Here is a 21,726-nt window from a genome sequence, read left to right on the forward strand (position 1 = left end):
CCCATCGCCACCAGCCCCTCGAACCCTAAAGCCCTTTCATAGGGAGGAGCCCTACGAAGACGTTGAAGGCTGGCTGGACCAATACAATCAAATCCGTCGCCAACGACTGGGATGAGCATCGGAATCTCCGGTATGTCTATTTCTACCTGGAGGATTCAGCATGTGTTTGGTTTGAGAACCACAAGGCTGCCCTGACAACCTGATCGGTGTTTTGCACTCAGCTGCGGAACACGTATGGTAGCGTTGACCGGAAAGAACAAGCAGAAGGTCCGCTCAATTCTCGCAATCAAAGACCAAATGAAAGCGTGGCCATGTTCTCCTCACCGAACATGGCCACACTTTCATTTGGTCTTTGATGTCTTGTCTGTTCCATCGAGCTTATTCCGCAATGACGGAAAACAATAAGGAACGCTTTATGATGCAGGATGTCAAGGAGCTGCTGTTTGCAGGACTTGTACGAAACCCTCCAGCTACCGTGACGGAACTCCTCCGTGAAGCAACAACAATGGAGCGAATGCTAAGGCAGCGGTCTTCACAGTATGAGCGGTCAGACAACCTTGCATGTCTGTCAGCACCCTAGGCAACACCTGATGTCACGAGCGAGAGGGACCTTGCTGAGCTAGTCCTTCGCATTGTACGCGACGAGATGCAAAAGCATTGCGCAGTGCCTTCACAACCTCAAGTGGCTGCTCTGACAGATGTCGTCCATGAAAACGTATGGCAGCTGGTACGACCATTAGTGGTGCCTTCACCTGAAGCTCTTCTGCCTACATATGTGGAAGCTGTACGCACTCCTGCGCCGGAAGCCAGTTATTTTTTCTGACCGACCAGCCTGCAGACGTTACAACACTTCTCGGGCCTGCCGCACTATGAAAACCCACGACTGACTAGCCTGCAGATGCTGCAGTACTTTTCGGGCCCGCCACACTATGAGAATCCGTGACCAAATGTGCGGAAATCGAGTGTGTGGCGCACTTCCAACCTTCGGCAACTTTGCTACTACTGTGGTGAGCCAGGTCACTTGAACCGGAAGTGCTAGTACAGACGAATGGGCCTGCCTGAATTTCGGCCAGACGCTCGTCGTCTCCGGGATCGGGAACAACCCCGCGCTATTGCAGAATACATGGCAAGCCTGATATCTCCGATTGTTCCGCGCTGCCAATCACGTTCTCTATCTCCTCGACACACTACCTCCTCGAGTCAATACTCGACATTTGCAGATGTTGTTGCGAGACGATCAGCTAGGTCCCCATTGATTGATATGATTGATATGTGGGGTTTAAGGTCCCAAAACCACCATATGTATATGAGAGACGCTGTATTGGAGGGCTAGGTCCCCAAGTCCCCGCCGGGGACACTAGGATCAGCGGCCTCAGGAAATGGGACCGCTGTTAAGCTATCTTCAAAACGGCCTCCTCCATCCCATCCGCCGCCTTTCGACGATTCCTTTTAGCCGTCCCCTCTCATCGCCGACCAGCCCAATTCGGCTTACATTTCGGTTCTTTGCAACAACCATACGGTAACTGCTCTGGTCGACACCGGCGCCGACTACTCAGTTATCATAGCTGAACTTGTATTTCTGCTTACATTTCCGTTCTTGGCAACAACCATCCGGTAACTGCTCTGGTCGACACCGGCGCCGACTACTCAGTTATCATAGCTGAACTTGTGACTGAAATCGGGAAGGTTACGACTCCTTGGGGACATAGACCAAACCTTCGGGCAGCAGGTGGTCATCTCTTGACACCAATCGGGAGATGCACTGCAAGGCTGCAAATCTGTGAGTCGACGTTCATTGCTTCTTTCGTTGTGCTTCCCGAATGCTCCCACAAAGTTATCCTTGGCATGGATTTCCTTCGCGAGCACGGCACTGTTATAGATCTTCGAGACTGCCTCGTAATGTTTGCTGACGACTATGCTCCGAAGCCTAGCGATGCCGATCTGCAGAGAACTGCGCTTCGTATTGTCGACGACACCATCATGCTTCCGCCACGAACCAGCATGTTCGTTACTCTACAGGGCGACATAGATCATAGGTAGTGGTATCGCCGAAACCAATCTTTCAGTGCTTTTGTCTGAGCAAATATGCGTTGCCCACGGCATAATCCAATTTAAACGTGGAATGACTGAGTTGTTGGTCACCAATTTTAGTGGAGCATACCAGCATTTTGCCAAGCCAACAACTATCGCTCATTTCGGACCCATTGACAATGAAGCGTGTACGAGGATTGCCACAAATTCTGCAGCCGTTGAAAGTGACACTACGGTAGCTGATACAGTCGATGTCAATCCGAAGCTGTCATGTGCACAGAAAGAGCAAATCCGCTGTATTCTCCGCATGTTTAGTGACTGTTTCCCGTCTACATCCAAGACAAAGCAAACACCGACCGTAAAGCACCGCATTGTCACAGACCATGCTGAATGACCAATACGTCAGCACACCTACCGAGTATCACAAAAGGAACGAGAGGCGATACAATCTCAAGTGAAGCAGATGCTCAAAGACGGCGTAATCCAGCCCTCGAACAGTTCATGGTCATCCCTGTCACACTAAAAAGAAGAACGGCACTTTTCGATATTGCGTAGATTACCGCAAACTGAACAAACTGACAAAGAAAGACGTTTATCCTCTCCCGATAATCGACGACTCACTAGACCACCACCGACGCGCCCGATACTTCTCATGCAAGGACTTATGCAGAGGCTACTGGCAGATTGATGTGGATGAACGCAACTGAGAAAAAACAGCATTTATAACGCCTGATGATCTGTACGAACTCAAGGTGCTGCCCTTCGGTCTGTGCTCTGCTCCTGCGACATTCTAGCTGATGATGGCTACAGTGCTACCCGGTCTCAAGTGAAAGCATGCCTTGTTTATATAGACAGCATCGTTGTTTTATCACAAACATTTGAGCAGCACTTGCAGTGACTTAGATCTGTGTTTGTTGCAAATCGCATGACAGGCCTATCACTGAAACCAGAAAAATGCCACTTTATATACAAAGGAACTAAATTTCCTCGGCCATCTTGTTAGCCATGACGGTATTCGGAAGGACCCAGACAGAACATTGGCTGTCGCAGATTTTCCACCGCCTGCCAACAAACGTGATGTGCGTCAAATTTTAGGCCTCTGTGCATACTACAGACGTTTTGGGCCAAATTTCATGAACATTGCCGAAGCCCTCACTCGTCTGACAAAACATGTTCCTTTCGTGTGGGACCCTGGGCAAAGAAGCGCTTTCTCCGAGCTTCAGCAGCGTTTCCAGACTGAGCCCTTACTCAGACACTACGACAAAGAGCCGACACTGAACTACACACAGACGGCAGCAACATCGGCCTAGCCAACACTGAACTACACACAGACGCCAGTAACATCAGCCTTGATGCAGTCCTGACTCGCTCGCTGCATTCCGTGCCGACCGGTTGTGCCCTCAGGATCTCCGATGTCAGCGTAGCTCTGGCTGACTGGGCTCGTCCTACGTCATCCTCTGATGCCGACCTCCGACGACAGTGTAGCTATGACCGACTGGACTAGCTCTACGCCACCTCCTGACGCCGACAAGAGCTCTCGCAAATGGTGCCCCGTCCTCGGACTCCTGTGACTGTGTTTCCATCTTTCCTATCTCTCCTATCCCCTCGATGTGTCGTCGCTCTCTGGCTTACCACCTCATGCCTCTTTCTCTCTCTCTACACTTTTATTCCTATCCTTTAATTCCTCCTCACCCCCATCCCTGATGAGCTACTGTCGAGGTGTCGCTCGCTGAAGCAGACAGTTACGGGGCTCATTTTTCTGTTCCTTTCTCTCTTAGAACCAAGTTTTTTGTGTGTGTAGTCCTCGTCCAGTGGCAAGGTGGCGTCGAATGTCCTGTTGCTTAAGTGAGCTGGATTTTATCATCTGTGGAGGCGAATCACACAGCTACTGAAAAGGAGTGCCTAGCTGTTGTGGACAACGCCCGGTCGTGCAAAGCGCCGTTGATAGTTCGTAATGCCTTTGGGGACAACCTAGTAGTGAGTGGGCCGAGACGTTTAACTACCCTGTACCGTCCGAAATACCATCGCAGAAGTTTTTCGCTGAGTCCACGGAACCCGAACGCGGTCACCGTGCGGGTATTCCACCAAGCATAGTCGGAGATTGTAGCAAAGGCTCTCGCTTGTCTGTTGGTTCTTGATGCTAAGGTGGGCGAGCTGTCGGGCTTCTTCAGCGCACTTGTATGGCGTCATCAGAGTCGTCTCCTGCCAGACCGTGTTGTATGTGAAGGTAATGTACGGATGTATTGCATCCCACGTCTTGTGTTCGGCGTCGGCGTACATGGCCAGCATATTGGCGATGGTCTTATTAGGACGCCCGGTGAGACCACTGGTCTGCGGATGGTAGGCAGTGGTCCAGCGGTGACTTTTCCGGCTGCACCACAAGATCGCCTGAGTTAGGGCCGCCGTAAAGGCCATAATTCTGTCAGTAATAAGGACCTCTGGAGCTCCGTGACGCAGGACGATGTTCTCGATGAAGAACTTTGTTACTTGCGAGGCACTGCCTTTGGGCAGGGCCCTTGTCTCGTCTTAGTGGGTGAAGTAGTCTGTAGCTACGACGATTTATTCGTCCCCAAAATTCAACGTTGGGAATGGCCCCAGTAAGTGGGAGACGATTTAGACTCCAATCAAAACTTTGAAAAAACACGACGTTTCGAAACCGATTTCGTTCCTTCCTCAGGGGTAATTGCGTGGCTACGTAGCAGCGGCGCCTTCAAAGCACTCGCAGGGCAGATAATGACCGCCCCTCTCTCTCTCTCGTTTTTCCGTGAAGCGTAGTCTGTCTGTATACACTAGCGGAAAAGTTCCCAGAGAGCGGTTGATGGGTTGATGGGCTGTCCTCTGTATGTGCCACGACTCGAGTAATAACTTTCTCCTCCAGTTCGGCTCGCTTTCAAGGATATGCGGGAGAGAGTACACATCTTTCTTATACTCGGCGGCAACTTTCTGGGGCAGCGCAGCCAAAGCTACGAGGATGGAGCTTCTGCACGTGTGTTACTACGGGGTAGCGACCATTGTGCGTTGGCTTCCTGTGAATGAATCACTCCAGGCCATTGCACTTTCTTGCCCCCTGAACGTCGAGAAAGGGCAGGCAGTGGTCGCTTTCATACTCGGTTGTGAATTGTGTAGCTTGGTGCACAGAATTTAGGTGCTGTGTGAAGTTTTCAACTTCAGACACGCAAAAGCAATTGTCCATATAACGGAGAAAAAAGCTTGAGTCGCGGCGAGAAGGAGCTGAGTGCTTTCTCTTCTGTGTACTCCATGGTCAGGTTTCCTATCGTGACGGAGATGGAAGCTCCCATCGTGGTTCCACTGTTCTGCGTGAAAATAGTTCCTTTGTAGGAACTATTTTTGTTTTGTAGGAACTCACTGGCCGCTACCTTCAATTTGATTCTTCGAACCCCGCCTGCCACAAGGCCTCGGTTGTGACCATGCTACTCCAGAGAGCTAAGAACTTATGCTCCAACGACACAGAGCTAAAGAAAGAAGAGGCCCACGTAATTGCTGACCTAAGAAATACGGATACCCAAAAAACTTCATTCTAGTCGCCATTCGCCACGCAGAGCAACAGAGGATACAAAAGCCCCAATCAACCCTAATTGGCAGCCCCCCGAAGCGCGTGTTAGTCCCATACGTTCAGGCAACCAGCGAGATGTTGGTGCTGATCTTCAAGAAGGAAGGGGTTCGCATCACGCACGTACCTTCGAGTACACTGGGCGACCTGGTCCCCCGCCGGAAAGACCGGCCGACAATGGACAGGACCCCCAGTGTCATTTACGAAATTCCGGGTACCGAGTGCCCCTCCTTCTATATTGGCGAGACGAAAAACGTGCCGGAACGACTGAAGCAACACGCCAACGATGTGTGGAAGCTCTACAAAGAGCGCAGCGCAGTCGCCGAACATGCTGAGACATTGTATCACCGGATAAATTTAGAAGCAACGACCATCCTTGAAAGCGAGCCAAACTGGAGGAGAAGGTTATTACTCGAGTCGTGACACATACAGTGGACAGCCCATAACATCGACGGCTCTTTCGGAACCCTTCTCTCTGTGTATACACATGGACTACTCTTCAAAGCAAAAGCAGAGAGAGGGGGGGTCATTATGCACCCCGCGAGTGTTTTGAAGAAGCCGTTGTTACATAGCCCCGCAGTCACCACTTACAAAGGAATCATGTCGGTTTCGAAACGTCGGGTTTCTTCAGACTTTTTGTTGGAGTCTAAATCAACTCCCAGTTTCATACCCAACCAGACAGACTTCTGCCGACTGTTCACATTCAGGCCCCAGTAAGTCCATGTGAATTCACTGGAACAGCCGGCAAAGTGAATCGATGTGCTGGAGAAGTCCGGCTGGCCTAGTGGGTGCTGTCTTTCGTCGCTCACAGTCTGGGTAGGTCTTGACGTGACGAGTGACGTCAGCGGTAAGGCGTAGCCAGTAGTACTTTTCCTGTATTCTTACGAGCGTACGCGAAACACCAAGGAGTCCACCTGTTGGGTCGTCGTGTAAGGCCTCAAGGACCTACAAACTCTTTGCCGAAGGTACAAGGATGAGGTAGCTGACTCGGGCGGGAGAGAACTTCTCTTTTACAAGGACGTTGTTTTTCAGGCAAAATGACGCCAGTCCTCGCCTGAATACTTGTGGGACGACGGTGGTCCGATCCTCGAGATATTTCACTAGGCCCCTTAGTTCGCGGCCGGCTAGCTGCCGTTCAGCGAAGTTCAAGAGGACTTGTGGGGAATACTGGACACACTAGGTGTGGAAGATGGAGCCACTAATCTTTTGAAGGATATCTATGAAAGTAACAAGGTAGTTATAAAGTGGGAAAAACAGGTATCCAAGCCCATAGAGGTAAAATGGGGGCTTAGGCAGGGGTGTCCTCTGTCACCCTTGTTATTCATAATGTACCAACAAGGATTAGAGGCCAAATTAAAAGGAAGTGGATGTGGCTTCAACCTCTCTTTCTTCAAACAAGGAAAACTCATTGAAGAGGCACTACCAGCATTGATGTACGCAGATGGTATAGTGCCAATAGCCGACAATAAGGAAGATTTGCAAAGATTGATCGACATCTGGGTTAATGAGGAAAATATGTTAGATTTCAAATTCAGTAAGGAAAAATCAGCAGTCATGATTTTTAAATATAATGAAGATAGTGAGCTGAGGATGCAGGAGGTCACACTAGAGAGAACAGATAAATACAAATATCTGGGCGTATGGATAAGCAATGGGACCGAGTACCTAAGGAAACACGAAATATACGTAACGACTAAAGGTAACAAGAATGCAGCAGTGATTAAAAATAGGGCACTGTGGAATTTCAATAGGTATGATGTTGTGAGGGGAATATGGAAAGGGGTCATGGTTCCTGGTCTAACGTTCGGCAATGCGGTCTTGTGCATGAGATCAGAAGTTCAAGCAAGATTAGAGATTAACCAACGTAGAATAGGTAGGCTTGCTTTAAGAGCTCACGGGAATATACCAAATCAGGGAGTACTGGATGATATGGGATGGACATCATTTGAGGGCAGGGAAGCTAGCAGTAAGATAAAATTTGAGAAGCAATTGAGAGAAATGGGGGAGGAGAGTTGGGCTAGGAAAGTTTCCAGCTACTTGTACATGAAAAATGTCAATACAAAATGGAAGAAGCGAACCAGAAAATTGACGGGTAAATACTTAGAAAACAGCAGGGGGCCAAACCAAAAAGAACTATCGGTTAAGAAGAAGGTGAAGGAAACGGAGACTGACATGTAGAGAATTGGCATGATTGAAGTCCGCACTAGAGATCTATCGAACTTTTAGGCAGGAAATTGCCAAGGAAAGGATCTAAGATAATACTCGGGGTATTTCTCTACTGGTTGAGGCCAGGACAGGAGTATTGGAACCAAGACTTATCAGGCCAAATACGAAGAGGTAGACACGGTATGCACTGCGTGTGGAGAGGAGAAGAAAACTGCCGAACACTTGATAATGTTCTGTAAAGGGCTTCACCTTATAGTTCAGGACGATGGCACCGAGTTTTTCAAAGCACTGGGGTTTAGGGACAGGGAGGGCAAAATAGACTTTAAGCGGGTAGAATGAACTAGGAGGAGGTTATCTGATCGGTGGCTAAAGTCAAGGCACGAGTGAAAATTAAACCATTCACTGCAAATTATCAGTTCAATACTTCCCTATTTAAAGAAAAAAAAGGTGAGTCTACTTGTTGGTTCACTAAGAATTACGACTAGGTTGCGTTAGCCGCCACTCGATCTATAGGGTATGGCCACATCAATCCATCCATCGATCTAGAAAAGCTGGATATGTTCTTATCGACACTCCACACTTTACCATCCGCAAACTAACGGTCTTACCGTGAGTACGAATTGCACTCTTACGAACATGGAATCGATGTACGTTGGTGCTTAACACAGGAACTCGGACACCATCTTGCTGTTTGTCCCTTACGCATATAACACCGCCAAGCATGAAGTTACTGGACATTCGCCCTTTTTCATGCTTCACACACGAAACCCTCGGACTTTTCTGGACACTCTATTGCCTTTTCCGCGCCAGGAAGATCTTTCCGTCGCTCACACATAGTGTCGTGCTGAAGACGCGCGCCGACTAGCGCACCTACGAACATTGTCATTTCAAGAAAAGCAAGAGTTGCTACAATGCCAAGCATATCCCAGTAGGTTTTTCTGCCGGTGACTACATTTGGCGATGGGCTTTTACTCGTAGAAAAAGATTGTATCGGAACTATCTAGCAAACTATTCCGGCTGATGCATGATAGGCGCTCGCCTTGGTGATGAGAATTACGTTGTCCCCCGAGCCACAGTCAATAAGCGGCGTTCGCGCGGTATGCAAGTCGCTCACCTTGCCCGCCTCGAACAGTATCATAGGCATATTTAACTCGCTAGGCGGGCTTGGTCTACATCCGTGGAAAATGAAACGGAGACGCGCCAGCATACGCGACACGAAAGAACAAGAGTAGCGGAGCCGGCACTTCGACTCCGTGATTGGGTGAACTAGACTAGGCTTGTCTCGCAAGTATGCTGCTCTAAGCACCATTTTATCGCACCTGTAAATAAAGCCATTCACAAGTGACATTATATATATATAAATATGTGTTTGTGTGTGTGTGCAAGTGTGTGCGTGTGTGTGTGTGCATGTGTGTGTGTGCGCGCGCACGTGTGTGTGTGTGTCCATTGGCGAGAAACTACTCTTCGGAGTCAACCATGTAGCACGGCTGTGCCAAGCAGTACACTCAAAGGGTCTCCCACTGCAGTCCGAGAAAGGCTGCTGTTAAAACAAAAAGCCTGCGGCTGCGTTTCCTGCAGAATAATTTTTCGCAGTACCTTGTGCTGAGAACTTTGGGTAACATGCTGACAGGAATATCCAGCATGTCTGTGATCAGGCAGGACCACTCCATCTGAAACGAAAGCAAGGACATCGCGTCTGTATCAAGTAACACACGAGGACAAGCAAAGCTTTTTAATGTAGCGAGGAGATGCGTCCCGTGTGAGCACGTGAGTCAAGTTACAATTATTGTACATCGCTAGCCAATTATTGTACAATTAGCCAATTCGTTTTGAATACAGCCGACAGTTACCCACAATGTTGTACCTCCCTAAGCGAAGAGCATGCACGAGGGGTCTGGCATTCACAACGAACACAAATAAAGGTGAGGCGCTGTACGATTAGAGAGAGCCCCCGCAGGAGGGTCAACCTATTAGCTAGCATAGGAATGGATAGTACGTGCGGACGTATGGACCGTGCCGCTGTCACTGTATAAAGTCATGAGCTGCACTGAAATGTATATGAGATAAAGATACTTTCTGTGGCCACGTGAATTCGCGCCACTTGATCATTTGCCGCAATGTGAAAAGTTACATTTCAGCTCTGTTATCGTACATTAACGACGCCTTGCGAAATCAAGTGAGTGCTACTCGAACCTGCACGAATCAGAATTGAAGTATGAAATGAACGGCACCTGATTAACAAGCCTTTACTTGAATTGTGAACTGAAGGGCGCTCCGGATTCTTATCTCCCTAGCCTGCCTGACGAACTTACCACAATTAGTAGGCTGCTAACGAGTAGCATCATCGCTGTTGCACGCGTATATATTCTGCACGTATATAATCTGCATGTTTGTCTTTTACTAGAAAAGGCATACATAAGTATTTCTAAGGACCATAGCGCTTATCACGTTGCGCTGACCAAGCAACGCTTGCGCGAATAAGCGAGTGTTTCCAACGCTTTGCTAAGACGATACAGTGGTGGCACCTACCCGTCGCCTTTCGTTTTACACCTTATCACCTCTGAGACGGGCACGCACGCCCGTCTAAGGGCCACGCGCTTAGTTTTCGAAATAAAACTGCCAGATGGCGCTTATGTCTCACGTGTGACGTGACTTGATGCGCTCGTTTGCCTCCGCTGCACGCTCGAGGCACTCTAACAAGCACCTCCGGAATACCATTCCCCGATTTTCTTGCGCAGAACATCAAATATATGTTTTCTTCACTCTCTCCACACGCAAGACTATCGTCTTTCGACGACATTTGCTGATTACATGCAGATACGGGGCCAATTTTTTTCGCGTGCTTTCTCGTGCTGTTTTTGCATGCGATCATGTCTTTGGGGTAGCTTGTCTCATCTTTCCTGAGATGGAGTACGATTTTTAATGTGTGCGTGTGTGGCAGTCGGTTTTTTAATGGTGTGACACCATGAAGCTCTTGGGTGCCTCTGAGCAGCTCTAACGCGAAAAAAAAAAGATGCTACTTCCAAGTACAGCGTATTCCTCTGCAATTTATTGTGTGAAAAGCGTATCAGTATGCACATTATTCATAACAGAGAACTCATTTTGATCACACACGAGCTCAGAATCTGACGTGCATTGCCGTCTCCAGACGACAGCATCACATCGTCCTGCCAAACGTTCTCTCCACGGGCGGACGCAAGGATACAAGGATCAAAACGCGCCTAGGGCGCACCCTCACTTTTAACACACGTGTCAGCCAACCAGCACAGATAAGAAATGATCAAGATATTGACAAAGGGCCTCTTTTGGGGGCAACCGTCTGCGCAAAAGAACTGGCGAGATGAAATCCTTTCCCATCACTGTCGCAATTACTTGGGTTGTTTGCGAAACCGCGAGTGGTCCAAACTAGAGGTGACAGAGGGTAGGACGGGTGGTGAACTCAACCAAGGAGTTGTATTTTTTGAGCGGTGTGAGTGCATCGTGAAGTGCAGTGAGTTGATGTTGAAGAATCTAGTTATGATGCCGCTGGTTTACTTTAATGAAGAGTGACGCCAGGACAAGGACCAGCGCCAGAGTGTTTCAGCGCTTCCTCGAAGAGAAATATTCAAGACACGTTCGAAAAATGTGGAGTACACAAGTGTGGTGAATATTCAACGCCGCTAAGTGTTGTTGCGCAGTTTATAGTGCGTGCAATTGCATTTGTAGCGCGGAAAGTTTGTTACCATTGTTTTACACGCTCTCTGTTATTTCGTGAGTTATAAATGATACCTGCCAAATGTGCAAGTTTTTGTGATGCCTTTAGTGAGAATACATAACTCGTTTGTGTTGTAAACTCTTGCTTTCAACTCGGTATTTGGACCACAACCAGCCCTTTTGAGGCACTAAAAGAATCTACATTTAAATTGTCCATGCTTTCGCGGTGCGTTTCGGTGGACTGATAAGTCACCCCTTGGAATATGCCCGGCAATTGCCTTATGAACAGAATCAGTGACCCTTTTCTTTTCAGGAGAGTGAAACGATGAGTATTTATGGAGCGTATTCAGGCCTACACAGACAAAATATTGGCCCTCCAGGGGCGAACTGTCCACATATGTGGTGTAAAAGGTACTCCTAATAAGTACTCTTAACGATAAAGAATCAAACCTGTGAAGTGGTACCACGAAACGCGTTTTTTTTCACGGCCTACTTTCTCACGTAGCACTGCGTGTGAAAGCGTTTCTCCTGGGAGGAGTGGTGGCGCCAGCGCAGACTCGAGGTGAACTAAGCCCATCGCGTCGCTTCGGTGGCACGCAACAGGCTGCACCTTGTTTTTGCCCAGCGGCCGTGCAAACGTACTCAAGAGGGGCACACACCATGAGATGCTCACCGTGAAGGGGTCGAACAGTCCGGTGATGCAGGCGTTGGAAGGGTCTGTGGCGTGCACGCGGCCTCCAGTCAATCGCCACAGCAGAAAGCTATCGACCGTGCCCATCAAGACGCGGCCTTCACGAGCACCCTCGTGAAGCTGCGAGGATCATGATGCTCGTACTTAGAAACGTATTCGCTGCTCTTAAACTAGAACACTGCAAAAACAACGAAGAAAGCACACACTCACGAATGACTAATGATCAGGAAAAAAATAACAAATTGGTCATGTGTTTGCTAGCTTCGATGCAAATATCATCGAAAGACAATAGTCTGCTACAGACCATGCTTCTATGTTTTTGCCTTGCCTCAGACAGCACCTTGTTTATGTTGAGTCGGCCGCATCTGGCTGCCATTGATAAAATAGATATCCCGATATTTATAAAGGTAGTGATAACAGCATGCACAACCTCTAGAGGGGTCCAAAGAGCGGCGCTAGCAGACGACGCTCGGCTCGCTCGCATGAAACCACTTTCAACACACTTCAATTGTTTATTAATGCCATTTGTGCCGTAAGCTCCTCCGAAAACTTCAAACGAGAGAAGTAACTAACGATCCCGGAGTATGCAAAATAGTTACATAAAAACGCGTGTTCTTTTCTTAGCACCTTCTGAGCAGTTTCCCATGGCAGTCGCAGTGGTGAGAATGTCTTGCAGCATTTTGTAGCAGCCATTGAAGCAGGCAAAATCTGCTTTTGGAGCAGCTACCTCTGTGTTTAGAGCACACACGTAGCTTTTCATGGCAGCCACATTGGAAGAAAATTTATCTTTATTTCACTAATATTCTCTCACTTTACATGATCAATACAAAAGCAGCAGGCCCACGAAATCAGCACAAAAATAACCAACAGCAGGACCCTACACAGACGTGAAGACATAAAGCAGTGAATGATATTGCATCATCTAGCTGGCTGCAGCGTGAAGTTCTAGCAGCGCGTGCACACACTCGCTCACGTAAGCGTGTGTACAGGGCACAGAAAGGGAGAGGAGGAGGTGCGAAGCAAGCTTAATACATTGACATGATAGGGAGAGGGGCGCTGCGACGAATCTTCACGTCCCCTGCCCCCTTACTAAAGCGGAACCCTGCGCACGCCTATGTACCCATCTCCCCGCTACACACACGTTCAAAGCTTGTTGCAGTAAAACCACGTTAATATGTACATACTCGTCGAGAACACTGCTAACTGCGCACTAAACGTAGTATGCATTAATCATTACGTACCGATTCTGTAAATGCTCCATCGTGCTGAAAGAGGAATAAATACAGTGCCACAGCAAATATTGCCTAAAGTACTCACCACGAAGCCATTTCTTTCATTTTGCCGATTTTCAGAAATGATTAACACCCTCGCACTATCTTGCACGGGCGTTCAACGGCACGCGATTCCGACGTCTAGGAGCATTTCGAAACTGCTTTTCGAAACAGACGCGCGCGAGCAAGTGGTTTGCGAGTAGTAAATTTCAAAAGCGAATTCAATATAAATCCAATAACAGTATAACCAAAAATAATGCTTAAGTTAACCAAATACTCTTGTGATAGTTTTCAAATAAAAACGAGACCTTTTTAAAAATTATCCTAGAACTCCAAAACAGTTTACTTGAAATAAATATTCATGAGCTGTCACCCAAATAATACTACAAGTATGAAAACTGTGATAAGCTCGTATACAGCAGCGACCGGAGCCTTCAAAATACTTTTCAACTGTATGTCAAAATGCCTCAGCAACTCCATTATTCAAGTTAAAACTCTGTTGCCAGCTTTTAAGTAAAATTTCAGTGTAAAATCTAAACAATTTTCAACCGAACACCATGCATTCAGCTAAAGATTTATTGGAACAGGCAAAATTATCACAACATATACCCTGGCACAGAGAGCATGTAAAAATCAAGTGTTGAAAGCTGTATCTGTAAGAACAATTTATGTGAACAAGAGACTTACTGGCATGTGTTTTTATTCGTGAAGCTAAATGCAGTCATAGTCCCTAACTTCCATGATGAAAATAGGAAAGGATTAATGTGATGCAGTTTCACAACAGTAAAAACAGAGTGAAAGTGCAGTTTGCAGCAAAAAATGCTTTATCTGGTAATGGTTATAGAATCAATAGTGCTGCCAATACTTGGGCTACATATATTGTGGTAGTTCAGGGATTACAAAAAGAAAATAAACCTCCAGCTGATCCCATGTTTTGCTGCTTCAGGATTGTCCCATCGGGGCTAATTATTTTTTAAATATTTGATATTTTGAGTATGTACAATTAAATTTGACTAGCAAATGCTATTGGGTCTGTTATTTAAATATTTGCACACCCTTAGTAGTGTTGTTGCTACCAATGACCCACCATCTTTTTGTGTGAATGTGATTGGGCATCTGCAAACATCACGAGTGCTTTTTTTTTTTTGTGCTGTATCCCATCTCACATTGAACAGACCCTTGCACATGCCTCAAGGTATGTAAATGAAAAAAAGAAAACGCACCTGGCAACAAGTGATGCCAATTCGTGACATGCAATGCAAGTAAAAGCATAAGTGTATTTAGTGAAAGTTGCTCTTAATCTTGCCGTCCATTAGCAAGAAAATCAGTTTATTGCACATATTTTTTACTTACTCTTAGCTTACATCAGTTAACTAAGCATAAGCCTGTTCATAATAACTTACTTGTTTATTATTGTATTATTTGCACAATAATGATAAAAACACAAGGTCAGACAGCACAAATAACTCTGCTGAGATACAAATAAAGTTAACTAAGCAAACTACGAAAAAGTACATTTTAATATTCAGCCCATGCCAGACAGAAAATGCAGTGAGTGCCAATACATTGGCAAAATTCTTGCCAAAATCACGAGTGACCACCTGGATAAATATAATTGTTAATATCAATAAAATTTATTTTTTGAGAAGCTTTGGAAGCATTCATTTTCTGGCTCAAGTTGAGTCAAATACTTACATACTCTGAGTGCTTTGTTGCAAAACAATAATAAAAACAAATGTAAAACATTACATAAACATTTTAATGTTGTCCTGAAAGAAAAAAAGAAAATGCCATATGTTAATTGTTTTTGCTAGAGAATTCTGGATATGAGAAGATAAATTAAGGCTGTCATAAGATGTGTTGAAAATTTAAAAAATTACTTGCCACTGCAAACTGCTTGGGGAATGTGAAGTTCACGTATATTGTTATTACAGGTATGTGAATTGCTTTATAATATATTTCTCACAGCAATAACACATGCAGCACAACACAGCATATTCCGATGTTTTTTTGGCCTTTCAGGATAAAATATCTTTTTACTTGGGATAAATTTAGCAAATAATTGACAAGCCTGACAACTAAGTACATGCGTATTGCCACGTGTGTTTTATTTCGATAAAGTCGGGTTTCATCCACAAAGACTCTAAGCAACACTCGGCGCAACAGTTTTTCAAGAGCTCCATGATAACTTGAGATCACACTGTTAAGTTTGTGGCAGGACGCGAATAGCCTAGTGCTTACACAGCCACCAGCAATAACCCCAAAATTTTCAATAGCTCTTGTATAAAAGCAGATGCACTGTACTGCTTGTCAGAATATTGATGGCCGACGCACTGTTTATATGTATTGCTTGTAGTTTGGCTTTCCATACTTCAGGCAAGGTTTTGCTAAAATAAAAAGTTTGGTCTCAACCCCGCCGACTACTGCAGTCTTCACATCATGGCCACGTGGCAATACTAGTTTTTATGTCTCTCCAAGAGGTGTTTACATCTATAAACCCAGAAATTTGAAATTTCATTTTTTTAGAAATGTGCAGATGCTCAACTGCAAAATTTTGAAGTCTACTATTAACAGCTACCTTTTTTTTGTTTTATTGTGAATTCATTTGGTGAAGCAGAGCAGTGCGCAAGTACCACTATTGATGAAGACTATGTGACAAAGCCCATTGATCCTAAAAGCAGCTTGCATCTCAAGCTGTCTAGCATGGTGTACGAGTGAAGGTTTTATACAAATTTTCAAATGAGGCAATTGTAGCGGATGATTGCGACCCCACGACGACAAGCAGGAGAACCAAAGAGAAAAAAAAATGGGAGGGCACGAGCGGTAGAAATAAACAAGGACGTTGTTGGTGTAGGGCTCTGGTCTTGAATACGCGAATGCAATGATGTGCTGGTCACAACAGCCTGCTTGTGGTCCCCCATTTTCTTAGATTAGCAATGGGATGTAAAGAGCTCTTATAATTGCACAGAAGAAGTCCTTGGACACCATTATTATTAAAGAATTGGTACACAGCTAATGGTTTAAGAATTCACACAAATAAAACACAGTTCATTATCTTCCATTTGAGTCATAATGCTCTTTCACTTACCCCGGCTATTACTATCAAGAGCCACAGACATCTTTGTTCCACTAAGTTCATATTCTTGGGAGTACTCCTAGATGCTCATCTAAAGTACTATCATCACATTTCACTTATAGGACAGAGGATAGCTTATGGTATCAGAGCATTAATTAAAGAATGACCATGCTTCAACTTTGCTTAAGCTATACTACGCCATTATCCACAGTCATATTACCTACTGCATCACGTCATTGGCAAACACCTATCCATCTCATATCCTCCCACTTCAACGTCTCCAAAACCAAGCCATTCGCATCCTAACATTCAGTACTCTATTCACCAGCGTGCCCCCGCTTCTTCAGCAACATAGTGTACTAACAGTGTGTAATTTATTCAAACATACACTGAGGATTCTTGCATTTAAGGGTTTTAACACTTCCATAACAGCCAATGTCTTGCGAAAATTTCCATTGGTAAACGCTAATCCCACCAGGTTCGCCTCTAACAACAATTTTTTTACTACCACATACACGCACTAACTACGGCAAACACACTACCATATTTGCTGCCATACATTTTTGGAATTCAATATCACTATGCACTAAACAATTGTCGTTCAATACTTTTAAGTAGATTTGAGATGTCTGGTGTATCACTAATTGAAGTTCCTTTTGTTCAATATTCTACCGCCATCTTTTTCATAGCCATGTATAATTACTGAAGATTGTTTTATTACCATTTCAGCTGGAATTTACATTACAAGTTTGCCTTGTCTTTATTTCTATCATAATAACTTGCCACTTTTTAGTTGCCATTTTTCTATAGTTATCAACATGTATATTTTTCACAGGAGCCTTGAGCCTTTAAGCTTTGTGCTATGGGACCTCCTTCCGTATATACTAAGCCATATTCGTTTACATATTTTGCAACACATAAACATTGTTGACCAACTGACCTAATTAGCCATAACACAGCAGACAAATTGGCAGGACAGACCGAATGGCTTGCCCTATGGAATTTTAATATTTTAAAATATCACCAGCAAAAAGCATTTCAATTCAAGGATTCTGAACTTGCTAGAAATTGAAGTCATTGCGCAGTGGAAAGTACACCCAGCCCTCAAAAAATTGAGCTGAGTTTGACTTTGATTTCACCTCTGATGACAGACAGTACTATGGTGTAACTGTGCTTGAAGATGACCTAACAGACCAGATTTTGCTCGTTTTAGGTCAAGTGAAAGTGAAAACATCCAGCACTACAAAACTGTATTTGCGATTTTTTTTATCCAAAGTAAATATGAAGTCTCCATGGGAGCAGGTTTGCTCTGGCAATTCATGGATTCATTTCACATTTTCAAATGTTACCAAAGGTAATGTTGCACAACAGTTTCTTGTCAAGCAGAATGAGAAATTATGTGTACTAAACGCTTTCAGAAAATGTCCACAAAGGCGGATGCTGTCCTTATTGCAGTACTTGTCCACACTGAGCCGAGCAGCAGTACGCGGCAACATTCCAGTTCCGGTCACTGATCCACATTGCTTCAGGGGCCAGTCTAGAAGTAGCAGAGGATAAAACAAAATGACTTTAAATTTTGAGTTCAGCAACCTACTGTCTAGTGACATTTATAGTTCTTTTTTAGGAAAGTTGCATGCGAAGAAGTCTGCACTTTTAGGTGTGTCAAGATCACAGAGCAAGTCACAGTGATGGCATAGCATCGTGTACAAAACTGACAGCTGCACAAGTGGCTAAATCAAAGACTGAACGCAAGGAATAGAAGCAAAGAGAGGTTTGCACTGTTAAAAAAATTATGTGACATAATCCCGTATTTAGTCTACTAGACTGCTTTACCATTCAAGCTGAATACACATGAATCACAATAGTGAATAGGAGCGATACTCTAATAGCAAGATGAAAGACTGCCAAGTAGTTTCTAAATTTGTGTGGTTGGTTGCCGCAGCTACACGTTTAACAAAGCGAGAGTGAATTGCACGACAACAAAGAAAGAAGCACCGGCCATCCTAAAGGCACCCAGAAGCTTCCATGAAAGACGGTGGTGCAGTATCTGTATTGGGGATCCCACTAGCTGATGTGTAAGACAGTAAATGCTGTCAAGCTTTGAGAAGAAACTGAAGCTCTAAAACTGACACAAGCAGGATTGATAACAGTGCCATCCATACTAATTAAACAATATTCAATCTCTATCATAAGTGCTGTCCCAGGTGGTCAAAATTTCCGGAGCCCTTCACCACGGCGTCTCTCATAATCATGTGGTGATTTGGGACATTAAACTCCAAATATCAATCAATCATAACTGCTGTCATTTGGGTGGTCATGACGGCATCCAGTGGACATACACGAAGCTAACCAAGCAGTTCACATGATCTGGCATAAAAGAAGAAACAACAAGATAATCATATCATGAGTGCCAGATTAATAAAGTAAGGTTTAGGCAGCTGACTCAACATATAGTATCATCAGAACACTTTTCTGCACCGTTGAAGGTCCCTCACATGGACTTGGGAGAATTTTGTAAGAAAAATCCAAAGGTTATGGCTTGTAAAAGGTGTGTGGCAGCAAAAGCAGAAAAGACCATACCAACAGTCTGATTTCCTTTCTAAATTAAAAGATATCTAACAAAAAGTCAGTATTAGTGAGACAGTGAACCAAATTCACAGAGTCATCAACCCAACAAACGGGCAAACCAACAGCGAATCGCGCTCAGGTTTACTGCTCCATGTCATTCAGCAGTTAATGGAATAGTGAAGGCCACTAATTAAGACATATTATAATACTTAAGCATGTGTCCAGACTTCCCAGAAGGATGGAAGAGCTGCCTTTAAGTGACGTAGCTCATCGTGCACAGCCCTAAAAAGCATCTCTTGGGTGCACACTTCTTATGCATTTTTACATACTGCAGCCTCAATGAAGCTATTGCAGGAGCAAGGAAAAAAATAAGAACAAAAATAAACATTCATGAACAGACTTTTGACTGCTCCTGCAAAGCAACATATTTACCAGCCAACGTGACAGTGAGTTGAAATAATTATCAGCCTGACAGGAGAGAGAACTAAAGAGGGTGAAGATAAGTACAGAAAGTGAGTGAAAAAGAACTTTGACAAAAAACAGAATACAGCTGTACCAAGAATTGAGGTTCAGGACTTGGTGCTAGCAATGAAAGAATTGCAAAACTCAGCAGCAAGTCACAGAGGGTCATTCTCTTTTGTCAAAATGGCAAGCAAGCAGGGACATTTAAAGATTGCCCGATATGTTGGCCTCAATAGCTCCTTCGAATTGGCCTCCGCAGCCAACATTCTAAAGGAGTACGACACCACTTTTCAAAAGTGTGTTTACCCTGCCATGCGAATTTTATGGATACAAAGATCACTCTGAGCAAGTGAGAAGCAAATAAAATCATGATCAGATATATTATTTCTTATATTAAAGTCAGGTTTCCCGTGGCACATAAGGCAATTCTAGGGACTTCATGCTGTAATCTGGCTAGTTCTGATGACATCAGGTATCAAAACGGCCACTCAGCGTCACAAAATCTATCAAAATGACTGCTTGTGGGTTGGCAATGGAGTCACATGAGTAGCAGCGGAGCGAGTTTCACGATTTCTCGCACAAGCACATGACGAGGAGCTCATATTGTGTTACGATGTCAGGGCACTGTAGATATGAAAACTAGCTTTTAAAATGATACTGTTATTACTTTTGCGGATTGCACTCGCACTCTGCAGTACATTTTCTATATCTTTGAAGGTTGGGCCTTTCATTTCAAGCAAAAAAATTAAAAATTTTGCAGTTAGTACCCCTTTATTGTCCGGGGAGGTTAGAAAACAAGTGTTGCAGGAGTGAAGCAAGCTTGAGCAGTTGCAAACGACAAATGATTTCTTGCATAGGCAACTAGGAGGACTGAGGTATTAAATAAAGAAGTTAGAAATGATGACAAGAAGAGAATGTGTCTCTGTATCATATGCAGTCTTTTTACATACCACCTGTTAGCAACTTGTACGATAGGCCTAGGTTAGTCTGCATTGAAAGAAAAATGTGAACTAACTTTTGCAAGATCACCAAAATTTCAGTATGTTTTTTTTTTAAACAATGCATAACAAATATGTGTCAATAGCATAGCATTGTGCCATTTTGTTTGTTACACCTTTGAGAATAATTATGGTAACATTGTTAGCTTAATCTGTACAAATCAACCATAACCTGTCAACCTGAGGTCTAATGATGTTTTCTTCTTTTTTTCATGGAGCCAAAACTAGCAGTGTTCCAAAGGGCCTGTTATGTTTTGCCGCTCATAAGTTGATCGTGCGGATGGGACAGCACCAGAAGCTTCGTTATTCAAAGTTTCTTTCTCGGATCTCTCTCGGTAACTATACACCACTTATCCTCCGGAATGCAAACTACGTCCGTCTCCTCCGCTGCTGGGGACAAATACACAATGTGAAACGAACCCGCTCTGCTAACCGGCTTGGAATGTTTGTGGTTTAGAGACAAGTCGCCGCGGCCGGGGGCAAACGCACAATGGGATTAAGCGACCCCGTCCTGCCTCCCCTGCCGGGCGCGAGCTCAGTGGAAGTAGGCGACACGCTCTGCCCTGGCGATCGGCCCAAAGTCGCAGCGATGCACGACCCGAGCACAGGGAAAGCGGAGAAAGTCAAAGGCCGCTTGCTACCTGCGGGGGCAATTACGTTCCGCGCGCAATCATTCAATTTCCGGCTTTGGAGGTTCGTCTCGGCTCGCTGGGTGTGGGAAAGGGCATGAATGTACCGGGTCTACAATGCCGATATCTCCCGAGCGTTAGAATTCCTGAGCGCGGGGGAGGTGGAGAGAGAGAGACATGATGGGAAAGAGTATCAAAACGCCTGTTTAAACTGTAGAAGCGCTGCTGTCGAGAGTAAGGTCAGCCCAGTAGGGAGTGACTTAATCTTAGTGGAAACAGATTGGATGAGAGAATGTTGAGGCGGACCAGCAGTGGCCCCCTCCCCTTTTTCTTTGTTACCGCAAGATGCTTAAGACTGGAGGGAATCCGTTTCTCTTCAGTCGAGGCTGCAATCACTTAACTGATAGATCAGTACGACTCCGTACGATGCAACTTTTGTCTGGGCCGTAACCACTTGGTGGTCGAACAGTGAGACTAAGTACGTTGTATGTAGTAACAGTGTTCTAGGCTCTAACTTAAGAAAAGTTAAGTAGAAGAGTAAGACGCTGTTGATGTCTGTGTTATCATGAG

At 45.1% G+C, this 21,726-nt stretch overlaps 1 protein-coding gene across 4 annotated transcripts in view; it reads right to left on the bottom strand.

The window, feature by feature from the left end:
* Positions 1-21,726, bottom strand: part of LOC119178800 (glycerol kinase 5) — a 409,569-nt gene that overhangs the window by 198,444 nt on the left and 189,399 nt on the right. For all 4 annotated transcript variants that reach the window (XM_075868891.1, XM_037430055.2, XM_075868972.1 and 1 more), the window contains exons 8-9: positions 12,135-12,272; positions 9,365-9,438 (exon numbers count right to left, since the gene is read on the bottom strand). In XM_075868891.1, coding sequence (XP_075725006.1) covers positions 9,365-9,438; positions 12,135-12,272 — 212 coding nt within the window. The remainder of the gene's footprint in view (positions 1-9,364; positions 9,439-12,134; positions 12,273-21,726) is intronic.

Source organism: Rhipicephalus microplus, chromosome 1 (assembly GCF_043290135.1).
Source record: "Rhipicephalus microplus isolate Deutch F79 chromosome 1, USDA_Rmic, whole genome shotgun sequence".
Classification (NCBI taxonomy): domain Eukaryota; kingdom Metazoa; phylum Arthropoda; class Arachnida; order Ixodida; family Ixodidae; genus Rhipicephalus; species Rhipicephalus microplus.